The sequence below is a fragment of the Zeus faber genome (genome assembly GCF_960531495.2).
Source record: "Zeus faber genome assembly, chromosome: 9".
NCBI classification, from domain to species: Eukaryota; Metazoa; Chordata; class Actinopteri; order Zeiformes; family Zeidae; genus Zeus; species Zeus faber.
This window is the reverse complement of record NC_137197.1, coordinates 27787122-27799301: the sequence shown is the minus strand read 5'-3', so window position 1 is coordinate 27799301 and position 12180 is coordinate 27787122. Positions and strand designations below refer to the sequence as shown.

The following is a 12180-nucleotide window of genomic DNA, read 5'->3' as shown; positions in this document are numbered from 1 at the left end:
ATATATATATATATATATATATATATATATATATATATATATATATATATATATATAATAGATGAGCGCGGTTGTTTTTTCTTTCTTTCTTTCTTTGGCGTGCGTCTTTACTCCATTGAGTGTGGTAATCCTGACAGATCCTGTGCTGTCAGCTGATGCTCTCACCGCCACTAGGAGGGAGGAGGGAGGAGGGGAGAGAAAAAACACACACAACAGCTGAAAGGAAAACATTGCTAGTTTCAACCATGGCAGCCGAGATCCATTCGAGGCCCCAGACCTCCAGGCCGGTGCTTCTGAACAAGATCGAGGGGCATTCGGACGCGGTCAACGCCGCCGTGTTGATACCGAAAGAGGACGGAGTCATCACGGTCAGTGAGGACCGGTGAGTTTTACGGCGCGGGCGCTCCGTCTGCGGCGGGCCCCGTCTACTTGCTGGTACACATCGGTCAGTCGAGCGGGTCGTGAAGAAATAGTTTTCCGCAAAGATGACGAATAGAGACCCGCGGTGCCTGGGTGATTATCTGGCAATCATACAGCCACCAACCGACGGGAATGAAACCAATGGGAGAGCCGGTTAGTTGGCTGAGAATGTCCCCGTACCATGGGATAGCCTGATCCAAATCCAGAATTAAGACTTCAGCGTTCGAGCTGCTTGGTATCCATAGTGTTTCTTCTGCGGACACACTTTGGGACAACGGGCCTTGTTTCCCCCCCCCCCGACTGGTCGCCCTCTCACTGGAACTTATTGGAGACTACTCACGGTTAACGTTCGGGTGGTTAAACATAGTTCTGGTGAGGTGACCGCTACTCCCACGGTGTTAGATGGTCAGCGCGACGGTATGGATGTCAATAGTTTTGATGATTTGGGACTTGAATAATGAGACGACTCTCAATGAGCTTTCCAGCTAATTTCACATTAATATGCAGTGAATGGCTTCAACTCCAAGTTGGAGGGCACGGCCTGCTTCCAGTGACCAACGAATCCTTTTTTTGTTTTGTTTTGTTTTTGATTTGGGAATCGAGTCATTTCTGCAGAAAAGGGAATCTGACTCACAAACCGAAAATACTCACTGGGGGACTAAATCAACGTGGAAAGAAGGCAAAGGCATTTGGTGTAATTCATATAGAATGTGATTGATTTACACTTTGCATTTCATCAATATATTGAATTCTGAGAGATGTGAATTACTCTTGCGAATCACACTTTGCATTTCTCTGCCGAAATGGATACTTTTTGAGAGAAATGAGGCAGAACAAATGAAAAATTCCGGGCTCCAGTTTCCCTGCAGTTCCATTTGATTGTGACAGACTTAAGCGGTTGCTGTGAGAATTGAATTCCCAGCTCGGTGCCGAACAACTCTTCTGACTCTGGTTCCAGTGCTCCCTCGCTCGCCGTGCAGTACGCCAACTGAATCACACCAACGAAGAGTCTGCAAATCGAACGGCTCTTTTTATTTCTTTTCTTTCTTTTTTTTTACCCTGTGATTCGTCAACGACCGGAGCTCAGAAGCGAGCCCAACCTTTCATGGCTCTTCTGTTATTCATTGGAAGTTAATGTCTGCATCTTCGCCAGGGCCTTCACCAGAAGGGACAGCTGCAAAATCCAAACACAGCCGTGATAGTGATGGTGGGCGCACGAACCCTGGCACCACCACCTGCCTTGGCTTAAAACAAACCAGTTGTGGTGAGGCTAGAGGGCCCGTGTGATTAGGTACAATCTAAGGTGAAATATAATATAATGGTAAGATACCATTGTGTCTACCTCAATGGGCATCTGCTTCGATGTGGAAATAGAAAAACAACTTTGAGAGTTTTGAACATTTCAAATGTGACAGTTTGGCACTTTTTCTTTTTACCTGTAGAACTATCCGGGTTTGGCTGAAGAGAGACAGCGGCCAGTATTGGCCGAGCATCTACCACACGGTCTCCTGTAAGTAGCATTTGATTATGACCTATTAATGTCATAACTGGGGAATAGAGCAAGAAAGTATTTTTTTCCGCTTCAAATTCTGTTAGCTCAGCAATAGTCACAAAAAGCCTTTTCCCCCCATTGTTCTAGACAAAGGAGGCTTTGTTTTGTGCGGATCTAGAAATCTGTTGGAGAAGCATCTTGGTTTGATGTGGTTTGAAGACTGTGTGTGTGTGTGTGTGTGTGTGTGTGTGTGTGTGTGTGTGTGTGTGTGTGTGTGTGTGTGTGTGTGTGTGTGTGTGTGTGTGTGTGTGTGTGTGTGTGTGTGTGTGTGTGTGTGTGTCCCCCAGCCCCATGTTCTTGCATGTCGTACCACCATGACAGCCGACGCATCTTCATCGGCCAGGACAACGGCGCTGTTGTGGTGAGTGCAGCAGAGTTTCCGTTAGGGAAAAAAAAAGTTGGTGCCGGTCCACGTTTCCTGGAAGATTTCAATGACCCAGACAAATGGGAGAAATTCCAGTCAAATATTATCTGTGTTTATTGAGCTTAATTGGCCTAACAATTTATAGGCAGGCTTTATAGAGACTGAAATCATGAGGGCATGTTGATTTAGAATATTTTTTTTTTTATTGAATATTCAAAATAAAATATGTAGTGGATCAAAAATAAATATAATAAAGTAGGTCTAAATAAATAATAAGTTTGTCGTTGTCCGTCGTTGAAATATTTTAGACAATGAATATTTATCGTCTGCTTTGGAGTCAACTTAAATATCGCAAAAAAGGCCAAACTACGGATGGATGTGTATGTTTCTGCTTCTCCTCTGAGTTTCGGTAGCTGTGCTCTGTCTCCGCTCTGTGTGTGTGTGTGTCTACTGTGTTTACAAGTGAAACCTGTGGGTTAGGGTTAGGTGATTGGTTAGAGGTGAAAGCTCAGCTTTAGATCGTCCAAACTGATTGGCTTTCTGTTGCAACTTGCAGATTGGGAAATAAACAGATCTAGGGAATTTTTGATGGAAATGATTGGGTCTATTTTATTTTGACGCTGGGGAAAAAATACCGATAATTATGGTTATTTTATCGCCCTGCACTAATTGAAATTGTGCTTGGAGGGAATTATTTTCACCAGACATTGTGACCGGAGAGATTTAAATATGTCGACAGATTTTCCCGGTCAAAAACCGGCAGTTACCGGCTAAAGGAAACGCTGGAGTGCAGCCCGTTTGTACAGACTGCAGAGTGTTTAAAGACGCGCGTGATGACTTTTGTTGTGGTCAAATATTACCGTTTAGCTTACTTATTTCTAGTATGGGATCCGAGCGACCCTTTCTATACCACAAGATAGTGACCCCATATTTCTGAACAGTGCTCTGGTGGGAAGTAACACAGACCCAGTGGAGTGGTAGCGCTCTGTGTTGGAAAGAGAACAATAACCGCTACAGCCACCACCAATAAAATTGAAAGGGTCTGATGAACGGCTGTAAGTCATAAAGCTCCTACCAGTTCCTTGACGCGCTGGAATTCTGTCCTTAAAAAGTCACGTACTGGGTTACGTTGAAAATAGACCCTTTTGTGCTGAAGTGCTTGAAAAGTCGATGAGAAAAATTGGTCTTGAAAAGAGATAACTGAAAACCTGTCATCCCCCCCCTGGTTTTCATATGCCGTATGGAAGTGTGTGGGAATGGAAGCAGTTACATTGCCCTAAAGCAGATGTGGAGCCAAAATTCAAATAAAGCACAAATAGTGGGTTTTTCCGAATTTTAATTTACGTACAAATATCTTTTTGATTTAGGGAAGAAGGAAAAAAAAAAAACATTCTGAAAAATGCAGAGTCCGAACCGTGGCGCTTGGCTACAAGGACAGTAAACTGAAAGACATCTAGTCTTTACGGAGCAGGTCTTTTATATTCTTACATTTTATTATTTTTATTTTTATATATTTTTTGTTGTGAAGATTAAAAAAAAATGGTGCTCAAAAAATGAATTTGAAGTCGTTTCATTTCATTTTGTCATGCCAGAATGAACCCTGATTTAATAACCTTTCCTTTAAAAATGAACACACAAAAAAGGGAATTCTGTGAATTAAATGGGCTTGGCTCTCACCTTCTGACTAAAATCTGGATATTTTTGAAGGCAATGGAACTGAACTTGTCCTTTTGCTTTTGCTGATAGGAGTTTCTCATCTCCGAGGATTTCAACAAGATGAACCACGTCAAGACGTATCCAGGTGAGAAACGCTCGAAATACCCAAACACCGCGTTGTTGGGTTCTTGTTCTCCCCAACACAACTTTGTTGCGTGAAAAGTTCTCTTTTCTCGCACATGAGTATACGGAGCCTTGAGGGGAAAGACCATTTTCGGCCACTCCCAGTCCCATGAGAAATCATCTGGTCCCATTTCCCAGAATGCCTCAGGCTGCTCGTCAGTCTCTCTCTCTCTCTCTCACTCAGTGCGGCCGCTGTTTTTTTGGGTTCTTATCTCAACGGTCCTTGAGGTGCTTGAATTTCGTCCTCAGAAATTTCAGTCCCGGAATACCTTGAAAATAGGCCCTTTTGTGAAGTGCTTGAAAAGTCTTCAATGAAAAACGTGACCTGTGATATTCCCTCTGGTTCTGTTATTCAAATCATAACATAATAAAACATTTCCAGAATGTACATGTAGTACATGTAATCCAGCTTGGTTGGGAATAGGCGCTTATAATATATGACAATGAGATCAATATTAGATAATATACTAATACAAATAATAGACAATGAGACTCTGACTCTGGAAATTGATGATGTTTGTTTTGTGTGATGTCCCTGAAAATGGGGAAAAAGAAGTGCTTAAAAAAAAAGGTACTTGAAAGTCCTTGTATTTAATTTTGTAATGCCAGAATGAACCCTGGTTTTTGTCCCTGTGTCATTTTACCACGTGCGCACGCCCGGATAATTTGGTTGGAGGCGGGTGGATCATTGTCGTCAAACGACTCCTTGATTACATCTCCTGTCATATTGACCGTGTAATTGGCTCATTATAATATCCACTTTTTTTCTTACCTCCGGGCCGGAGAACACAATCTTAGGATATATCAACATCCGATTGGCCTCGCCTCCACCCTCATCAGCACACGTTGGTGAAAGACAGAATCAAAATGGACAGCCCCCTTGCGCACAAACGCCCCTGTTTGAAGGACATTTTCCAAGAAAGATTGGATGCGATGATGTGACTCTGCATCCTGTCCGTGTGCTCTGTGACAAAAACTATAACTAAAGTACTGTACTGTACATGCCGGTTGTAGCACAAAGACCTAGTCGGCACCAGCTGTCCTTATGAGTTCTTTAAAACCGCTGTGCACTGCAGCCATGGAGAGACTGGCCTAACTGCGTTACCCTGAGACCCAATGACTCAGATGGTCTCAGATCTCAAACATGTCTGCCTTGAATATTGTTTTTTTTTTAACGTTTTGGAAGCCCTGTCCATTATATGTGCAATATACTGGATAAACCGTTACAACTCAGGAGATATGTAGAGTAATTTATCATTTATAACCATGCAAATAACCTATCTTGTCCATAGAATCATTAGTGTATTTTGTTATTTATTTTTATATTTTATTATATTATTGCTATTTTGTATTTTTCGGCTATTTCTATTTTAACTTTAATTTTAGTGTGTGTGTGTGTGTGTGTGTGTGTGTGTGTGTGTGTGTGTGTGTGTGTGTGTGTGTGTGTGTGTGTGTGTGTGTGTGTGTGTGTGTGTGTGTGTGTGTGTGTGTGTGTGTGGTTTGTTTGTTTGTTTTTTTTAATGCTAATTGTCTTTTATTACATTTTTACTTCTGGTTGTGATTCTGATCGTCTTGATGTATGCCTCCTCGATGAACACCTGTTTTCATCAATGTGCCTTTTTGTGTGTTTATGTTTTTGTTTTTTGTTTTTCTATTCCAGCCCACCAGAACCGCGTGTCGGACATGATGTTCTCCCTGGAGAGCGAGTGGGTGGTGAGCACAGGCCACGACAAGAGCGTGAGCTGGATGTGCACCCAGAGCGGCAGCATGCTGGGCAGACACTACTTCACCTCCTGGGCCTCCTGCCTGCAGTATCCTTGTGTGTGTGTGTGTGTGTGTGTGTGTGTGTGTGTGTGTGTGTGTGTGTGTGTGTGTGTGTGTGTGTGTGTGTGTGTGTGTGTGTGTGTGTGTGTGTGTGTGTGTGTGTGTGTGTGTTCCAGAGTCCCTGTGTCCTATTAGTATCGGTCTCTTATTTGTGAGAGTACATAGAAAATAATATAATGTTAGAAAGGTGTCTGCTATTTCTATCTCAGGTGTTTTGGTTACCTGTGTGCACCAGGTGTGCCATTCATATTTTTCAAATTCCATTAAGAAAATAATAATGGAAGTTTGCTTTTGTGTTACAAACTCAAAATTGCTAGGCTCCACTAATTCATCTAATTCGTCAGTTTCAGCCATAACAGCATCTCTTTGTTCATCAAAACAAGTTTCAAAAGTGATGACTACTCGTAGGGATGAAAGATTCAACTCTTTTTTTGAGATTCGGTTCTTGACGAGTCACTCAGAAAAAAAGAGTCGCTCGAGTTTCTGACTTTTGGTTCATTTAGTTCAGTCGGTGTAAAGCACGGTGAGCGAGAAGGACGTTCGGTGAACAGAAGTCACAAGAGACTGTTTGGCTCTGTGTTGTGAATGGAATTCTCACAAGTATATTTTAATTCTGTCAAAACTATTTATTATTTTGATGGAATTTAAAGAGTAAATCAGTCTTGGACTGAGCCATTAAAGATTTGTGCACTACAAATGAATCGTAGCGAGTCTCTTATCGATATAAGTCGGCCATAACACTAAACACAGTTCCACATATTTATGACGTTTTTAGAAGAAACAGGACAGTGGTGTGCTGCAGGATGATGTCGTTGTAAAAAGTGGGCCTTGATTGACAAAAGGCTGGGAAATTCTTTACCGCTTTTGACCACGCAAAGTGAAATGAAGACAAAAACACATTCCCTGACCACACTGCCAGATACGACCGCGAGACGCAGCACGCCTTCGTGGGCGACTACTCCGGACAGATCACCCTGCTGAAACTGGAGAGACAAACCTACTCCACCATCACAACGCTCAAGGGCCACGAAGGTGGTTACACACAAAAATACACTTCACCCTACTATATATATTTTTTTTTTTATTCCGCTGTTCCAAAGACATTAATAAGTTTTGAGGTATAGTGTCATAAATGCAGCACAAAGGGCCGACCCGAGTCCAGTTCTCTCTCATGGATCAGAGGAGCTATTCTGATATGCCTTAATCTAAGTGTGATAAGCATTTTGTCTCTAAATATATTACAGATGTATTAGTCTAGATACAGGTTCTAGTTTATTTGTTGGTGTAGGTTCAAAATAGGCAAAATCACCCCTTTCAGAACTGAGTTAGCTGTAATTTCATTCATTTTATTGAGCATGCAGCTATCTGCCTTATAAATAAAAATGATAAAAGATAAAAAAGATTAGTCTGTTGGTACCAACCTAAAGATAAATGAATCAGAGTTAGTATGGATCAGTGGCCGCACACATGCTAATTGAAGGGCCAGACCTTATCCCTCTCTATGGTCGAGTACAGCTCATTTGCCATCAATGGAAAGAAAGAAAAGCCTCAACATGTTGAGGAAATGCTCTTGGCCATGTCCCAAAACACATTTTTCTAATGCTACTGAACCCCTTTGCTCAGACCATTGAGGAGACAGGCATTGGGGAAGGAGCAGTGTTGAAAGCGAACAGCCGATCCGCTTTGGCTTCATTAAGTGGGACGTCGGCTGTCGACAAATCGAAACCAATCGGGAGCTGCCCTTCAAGCCGACACCCACAAACGGCCAGCACAGTCTCAGTAATTCCATCATTGACATCAATGTACTCCTCACTCGCACATGAAAGTCCTCTCTGCGCGTATAAGTCCAGTGGAAAAATCTCTACAACGTTTCCTGATGGATAGGCTGATGGAGCTTCTGGTTTTAACCACCGCTCTTGTCGCCTTCAGAATTGGAAAGCAGTTTGTCGGACAACACCTGGAGGGGTAGCCTCAGCCTAAGCTTTGAGGCCAAATTACACTTTCTGCGTCCGCAAGGGTCCACGTCCGTGACGTAAATGTCGTCACTCTTTCTGTCCATTCCACATGTCAAACGTTGAGAGGCAGTGCCCCCGGCCAGCACTGGAGGGCGTCAAAGAGCCCCTGACACTCGCCGCCCGCAAACCCCTACACGCGCAGTCAAGTCATCTCACTGCTTCCCATCCCCCCCCCCACTCCACTCCACTCCACTCCACTCCAGGCAGCATAGCGGCCCTGTGGTGGGACCCGGTCCAGAGGCTGCTGTTCTCGGGGGCCTCGGACCACAGCGTCATCATGTGGGACATCGGCGGCCGCAAGGGCCGCACCCTTCTGCTCCAGGGACACCAGTGAGTCATTGTGTGTTTTCATTTTCTTTTAATTCTTACCATCCATTTTGTTGTTTTTTTGTTGTTTTTTTGTTGTGGGTAGTAGGGCGGGTGGAGTTACTGTAAAAAATGAACCAGAGCTTTTAAGAAGAAGAGCCGGCTTACGTCCTTAGATCAACAAAAAGGGTTTTTCAGATCGAGTATGTCGAGTATGCCTATGTATATATGCCTATATACATAGGCATATTCCTTCAACCTATTCCAGTTTATTTCAATTTATTTTTTATTGTATTTTATTCTATATATTTTTTATCTTATTCTATAAGTATTCCACTTACTGTATTACGTTTTAGGAGTCAGTTAGTCGGTCTATTAGAAAGGAATTTTCTACTTTTTATTTTTATTTTATTTTTGTACTTTTTCCTAGGACTTTGTGTGCTATCACCGGGTGCGTTGCATTACATTTCACTGCATATATGTATGGAAGTATGTATATGTATGTGACAAATAAAAAATCTTGAATCTTGAATCTTGAATCTCTTGAGGAAACCCTAGAGTATCCCTCTCCCTAGATCAGAGTGTTCCTGTCCCCCCCCCTCATCTCCCACCTTCTGTCGGCAACAGGTCTCAGTAGCATCAGTACCAGCTGTCCCTGGGGAGAGCGTCTGTCTCTCTCTGACCTCGTCCATTTCCCTTTGTTTCTCCTCAGCGAGCGGGTGCAGGCGGTGCGTTACCTGCAGATCACCAGGCAGCTGCTGTCCTGCTCGGCGGACGGCGGCATCACCATGTGGAACATGGACATGAACAGGGAAGAGGTTCGCCACCTTGTCACGCTATGTAGGGAATTCCCGCCACGTTGTCACATTAGTGCCTGAGTTGGATAAAGGTTTGAGCACCAGAAACCTGAAAATTACTTACCCAAACGAAATGGTTAATGTGGTTGAACCCCTGGGACTCCAGGTCTAATCTTGGTCTCTTCTGAAAGGTAACCCTTGGGAGTATTTTCTACTAGAGTCAAAATGACGACTGAATTCGAGTAATGGAAGACCAAACATAGTGGAAATGGTCAAGATTTTTTCCTTGACGGAAATTATTCATTCATTTGAATGGAAACACAGGTCAGCCTAGAAACACAATGGAGTCACAAGACTCATTAAATCAGGGTTCAAATGTTGTGAAAATACCACGTAAGATAAGTCCTCTTTAAAATCTACCCAAATTCTCTGCAATTGTCAGACATGCATTCTTCTTTTTTTATTATTATTATTTTTTTTTTGGTACTGAACTGAATGGGACGACAAATAAGATGATGGTCGCAATTATTTGCATGTCAATCGTCAACTAAAATGTCATGATCGTGACAGGCCTAGTCAGACTCACAGATCTACACATATTGTTCCTTGGTGAGTTAGTTGACCTCTACAATCTCATCTGCGTTCATCTTCCGTTACAATAAGAGTTCCGTAGATTTGATTCCGGGGCTAAAATGCTCAGCATTTCCTGAGGTTATGAAATTGAGGGTCCTTGAGTTGTGTGTCCGTGCGTCTCCGTAGGCCCCCCAGTGGCTGGACAGCGACTCCTGTCAGAAATGCGAGCAGCCGTTCTTCTGGAACATCAAGCAGATGTGGGACAACAAGACGCTGGGGCTCAGACAGGTAGGACGACGGGCTCTGAGGACGTTCAAGGTCTGAAGTCTAAAGTTCAGAGTTTTTTGTCCTTTTTGTGAATAGAATGCCACTAAATAAATATAAATAAAACACTTGATTTGTAGAATATAATCACTGAAACTGAAATTATGTTGCTTGAGTGTTTATTTTTAGGTTTACTGTATATTGTGAAATGTTCTATTTTTAGTGATTTTTTTTTTTAGGTTTATTGTATACTACCAATTGTTCAATTTTTTATTTTGTTATTTTTTAAGTTTATTGTAAATCGCCAATTTTTGCATTGATTTTGTCAGATTTTAGGTTTATTGTTCATTGCCAATTTTTCTGTTTTTAGTACATTTTTTGGTGTATTGCTTAATAAAAAAAAATAAAAAAAGTTAGGTAGGTTTATTGCATATTCATTTTATGGTTTTTTTCAGCACCACTGCAGGAAGTGCGGCAAGGCCGTGTGCGGGAAATGCAGTTCCAAGCGCTCCGCCTACCCCATCATGGGCTTTGAGTTCCTGGTGCGGGTGTGTGACACCTGCTTCGACACCATCAAAGAAGAAGAGTGAGTTCCTAGATTTTGTGTCAGTTTACAGTTTAACTGTACAATAAATGATGCGGGGCGGATGTGATGCGTATGTTTTGTCGTGCAGCCGGACCCCCCTGGCCACGTTTCACGAGGGGAAGCACAACATTGCCCACATGGACATCGACCCCTCAAGAGGCCTGATGGTCACCTGCGGCAACGATCGCATCGTCAAGGTGACTGATTCCACCATATCATATATACCTCATTCATTTAACTGTCCGCTGTCAAAACATAGCTATTAAGGTGTGTGTGTGTGTGTGTGTGTGTGTGTGTGTGTGTGTGTGTGTGTGTGTGTGTGTGTGTGTGTGTGTGTGTGTGTGGTAATGAGAAAATATTTTAATATTACATGAGTAAATATGAGAAATTTCATAAAGACAGAAATTAGTCTTTCAGCCTTTCTCAAGTTTCTTTGCTGTCCCAAGGGTCTTTTCAGGGTACCCAAACATCCTGGAAAACCTTCCTGGGATTTTGTAATGTCGGTTTCCAGTACTAAAAAAGTCAAAAGTAATATGACAAAATTGCTCCAATTATCCTGGAAAACAAGAGTTGAGTCTTGGAAAGAAATCTATTCAATATTCAAAATAAATACAGCATAAAAATATTTTTGGTTGGACCAAAAATATTTTTATGCTGTATTTATTTTAGAATAAACATTTCAAGAACACTACAAATATTATTGAAATTGAAACTTGCTCCCCTCAGTCTGGAGCTTCCTAGGTCGGAAATTTGGAAGGGTCATAATATGCACGTCCAAACGTCCTGGAAACGTCATGGAAAATGTTTTATTTGAGGGAGTGGGAACCCCTGTACACACTGAGCCCCCCAGGCCAGTGGGAGAAACCCCCCCTTAAAGACCCAGAAGGATGAGGGACAAACCCCCAGCAGAAAGTTGGCGGATGTAGAGTGTGTGTGTGTGTGTGTGTGTGTGTGTGTGTGTGTGTGTGTGTGTGTGTGTGTGTGTGTGTGTGTGTGTGTGTGTGTGTGTGTGTGTGTGTGTGTGTGTGGATATAGAACAAGAAATGACACAGCGGCCGCAAACAGAAAAAAGGCCCAATCATCCAGAGGAATGCAGCGGCTAAAGTGCCGACGCCACCTTAATCTTTATCTCCGTCTTTCCGCAGATCTGGGACATGACGCAGGTGGTCGGCTGTAGCTTAGCAACGGGCCTCTCCGCACGCTGAAGATGAAAGAAAAATGAATAAATAAAACGGAGGCCGGCCTTTCTACGCCGTCCCGACTCCACCCAACCAACCTACGACACGTGGCGGGCTGGCGGACTACAGTTGTCATGGAAATGTTTTGATGTAAACCCCCCCCGCCCCCCCCATGCCTAATCTCTCTCTTAACCACCAAGAGGCTTACTGTTACGTGTGTGTGTGTGTGTGTGTGTGTGTGTGTGTGTGTGTGTGTGTGTGTGTGTGTGTGTGTGTGTGTGTGTGTGTGTGTGTGTGTGTGTGTGTGTGTGTGTGTGTGCGTGTCAACATGTGGTACCGATCGCTCGGATCAGCTTCTTGTATGACATTCTCTTGCTTCTTATAAGAGTGATTTGTGACTCGTAAGCAGAACAGAATCATAAGCACAATGTTTTGCGCGCCCGTGTGTGTGTCCATGAGTTG

General features: G+C 42.9%; 1 protein-coding gene across 2 annotated transcripts in view; it reads left to right on the top strand.

The window, feature by feature from the left end:
* The first annotated feature begins 204 nt into the window (after positions 1-204).
* The window catches only part of wdfy1 (WD repeat and FYVE domain containing 1), a 26015-nt gene continuing 14039 nt past the window's right edge, over positions 205-12180 (top strand). The window contains exons 1-12 of one of the 2 annotated variants that reach the window (XM_080006893.1): positions 205-382; positions 1863-1930; positions 2260-2333; positions 4083-4137; positions 5836-5986; positions 6919-7031; positions 8218-8344; positions 9033-9138; positions 9877-9978; positions 10410-10540; positions 10629-10737; positions 11686-12180. The exon at positions 11686-12180 is cut by the window's right edge and continues 1773 nt beyond it. In XM_080006893.1, coding sequence (XP_079863019.1) covers positions 246-382; positions 1863-1930; positions 2260-2333; positions 4083-4137; positions 5836-5986; positions 6919-7031; positions 8218-8344; positions 9033-9138; positions 9877-9978; positions 10410-10540; positions 10629-10737; positions 11686-11745 — 1233 coding nt within the window. In that variant the 5' untranslated portion in view covers positions 205-245 and the 3' untranslated portion in view covers positions 11746-12180. The remainder of the gene's footprint in view (positions 383-1862; positions 1931-2259; positions 2334-4082; positions 4138-5835; positions 5987-6918; positions 7032-8217; positions 8345-9032; positions 9139-9876; positions 9979-10409; positions 10541-10628; positions 10738-11685) is intronic. The other variant, XM_080006892.1, reaches the window with a different exon arrangement.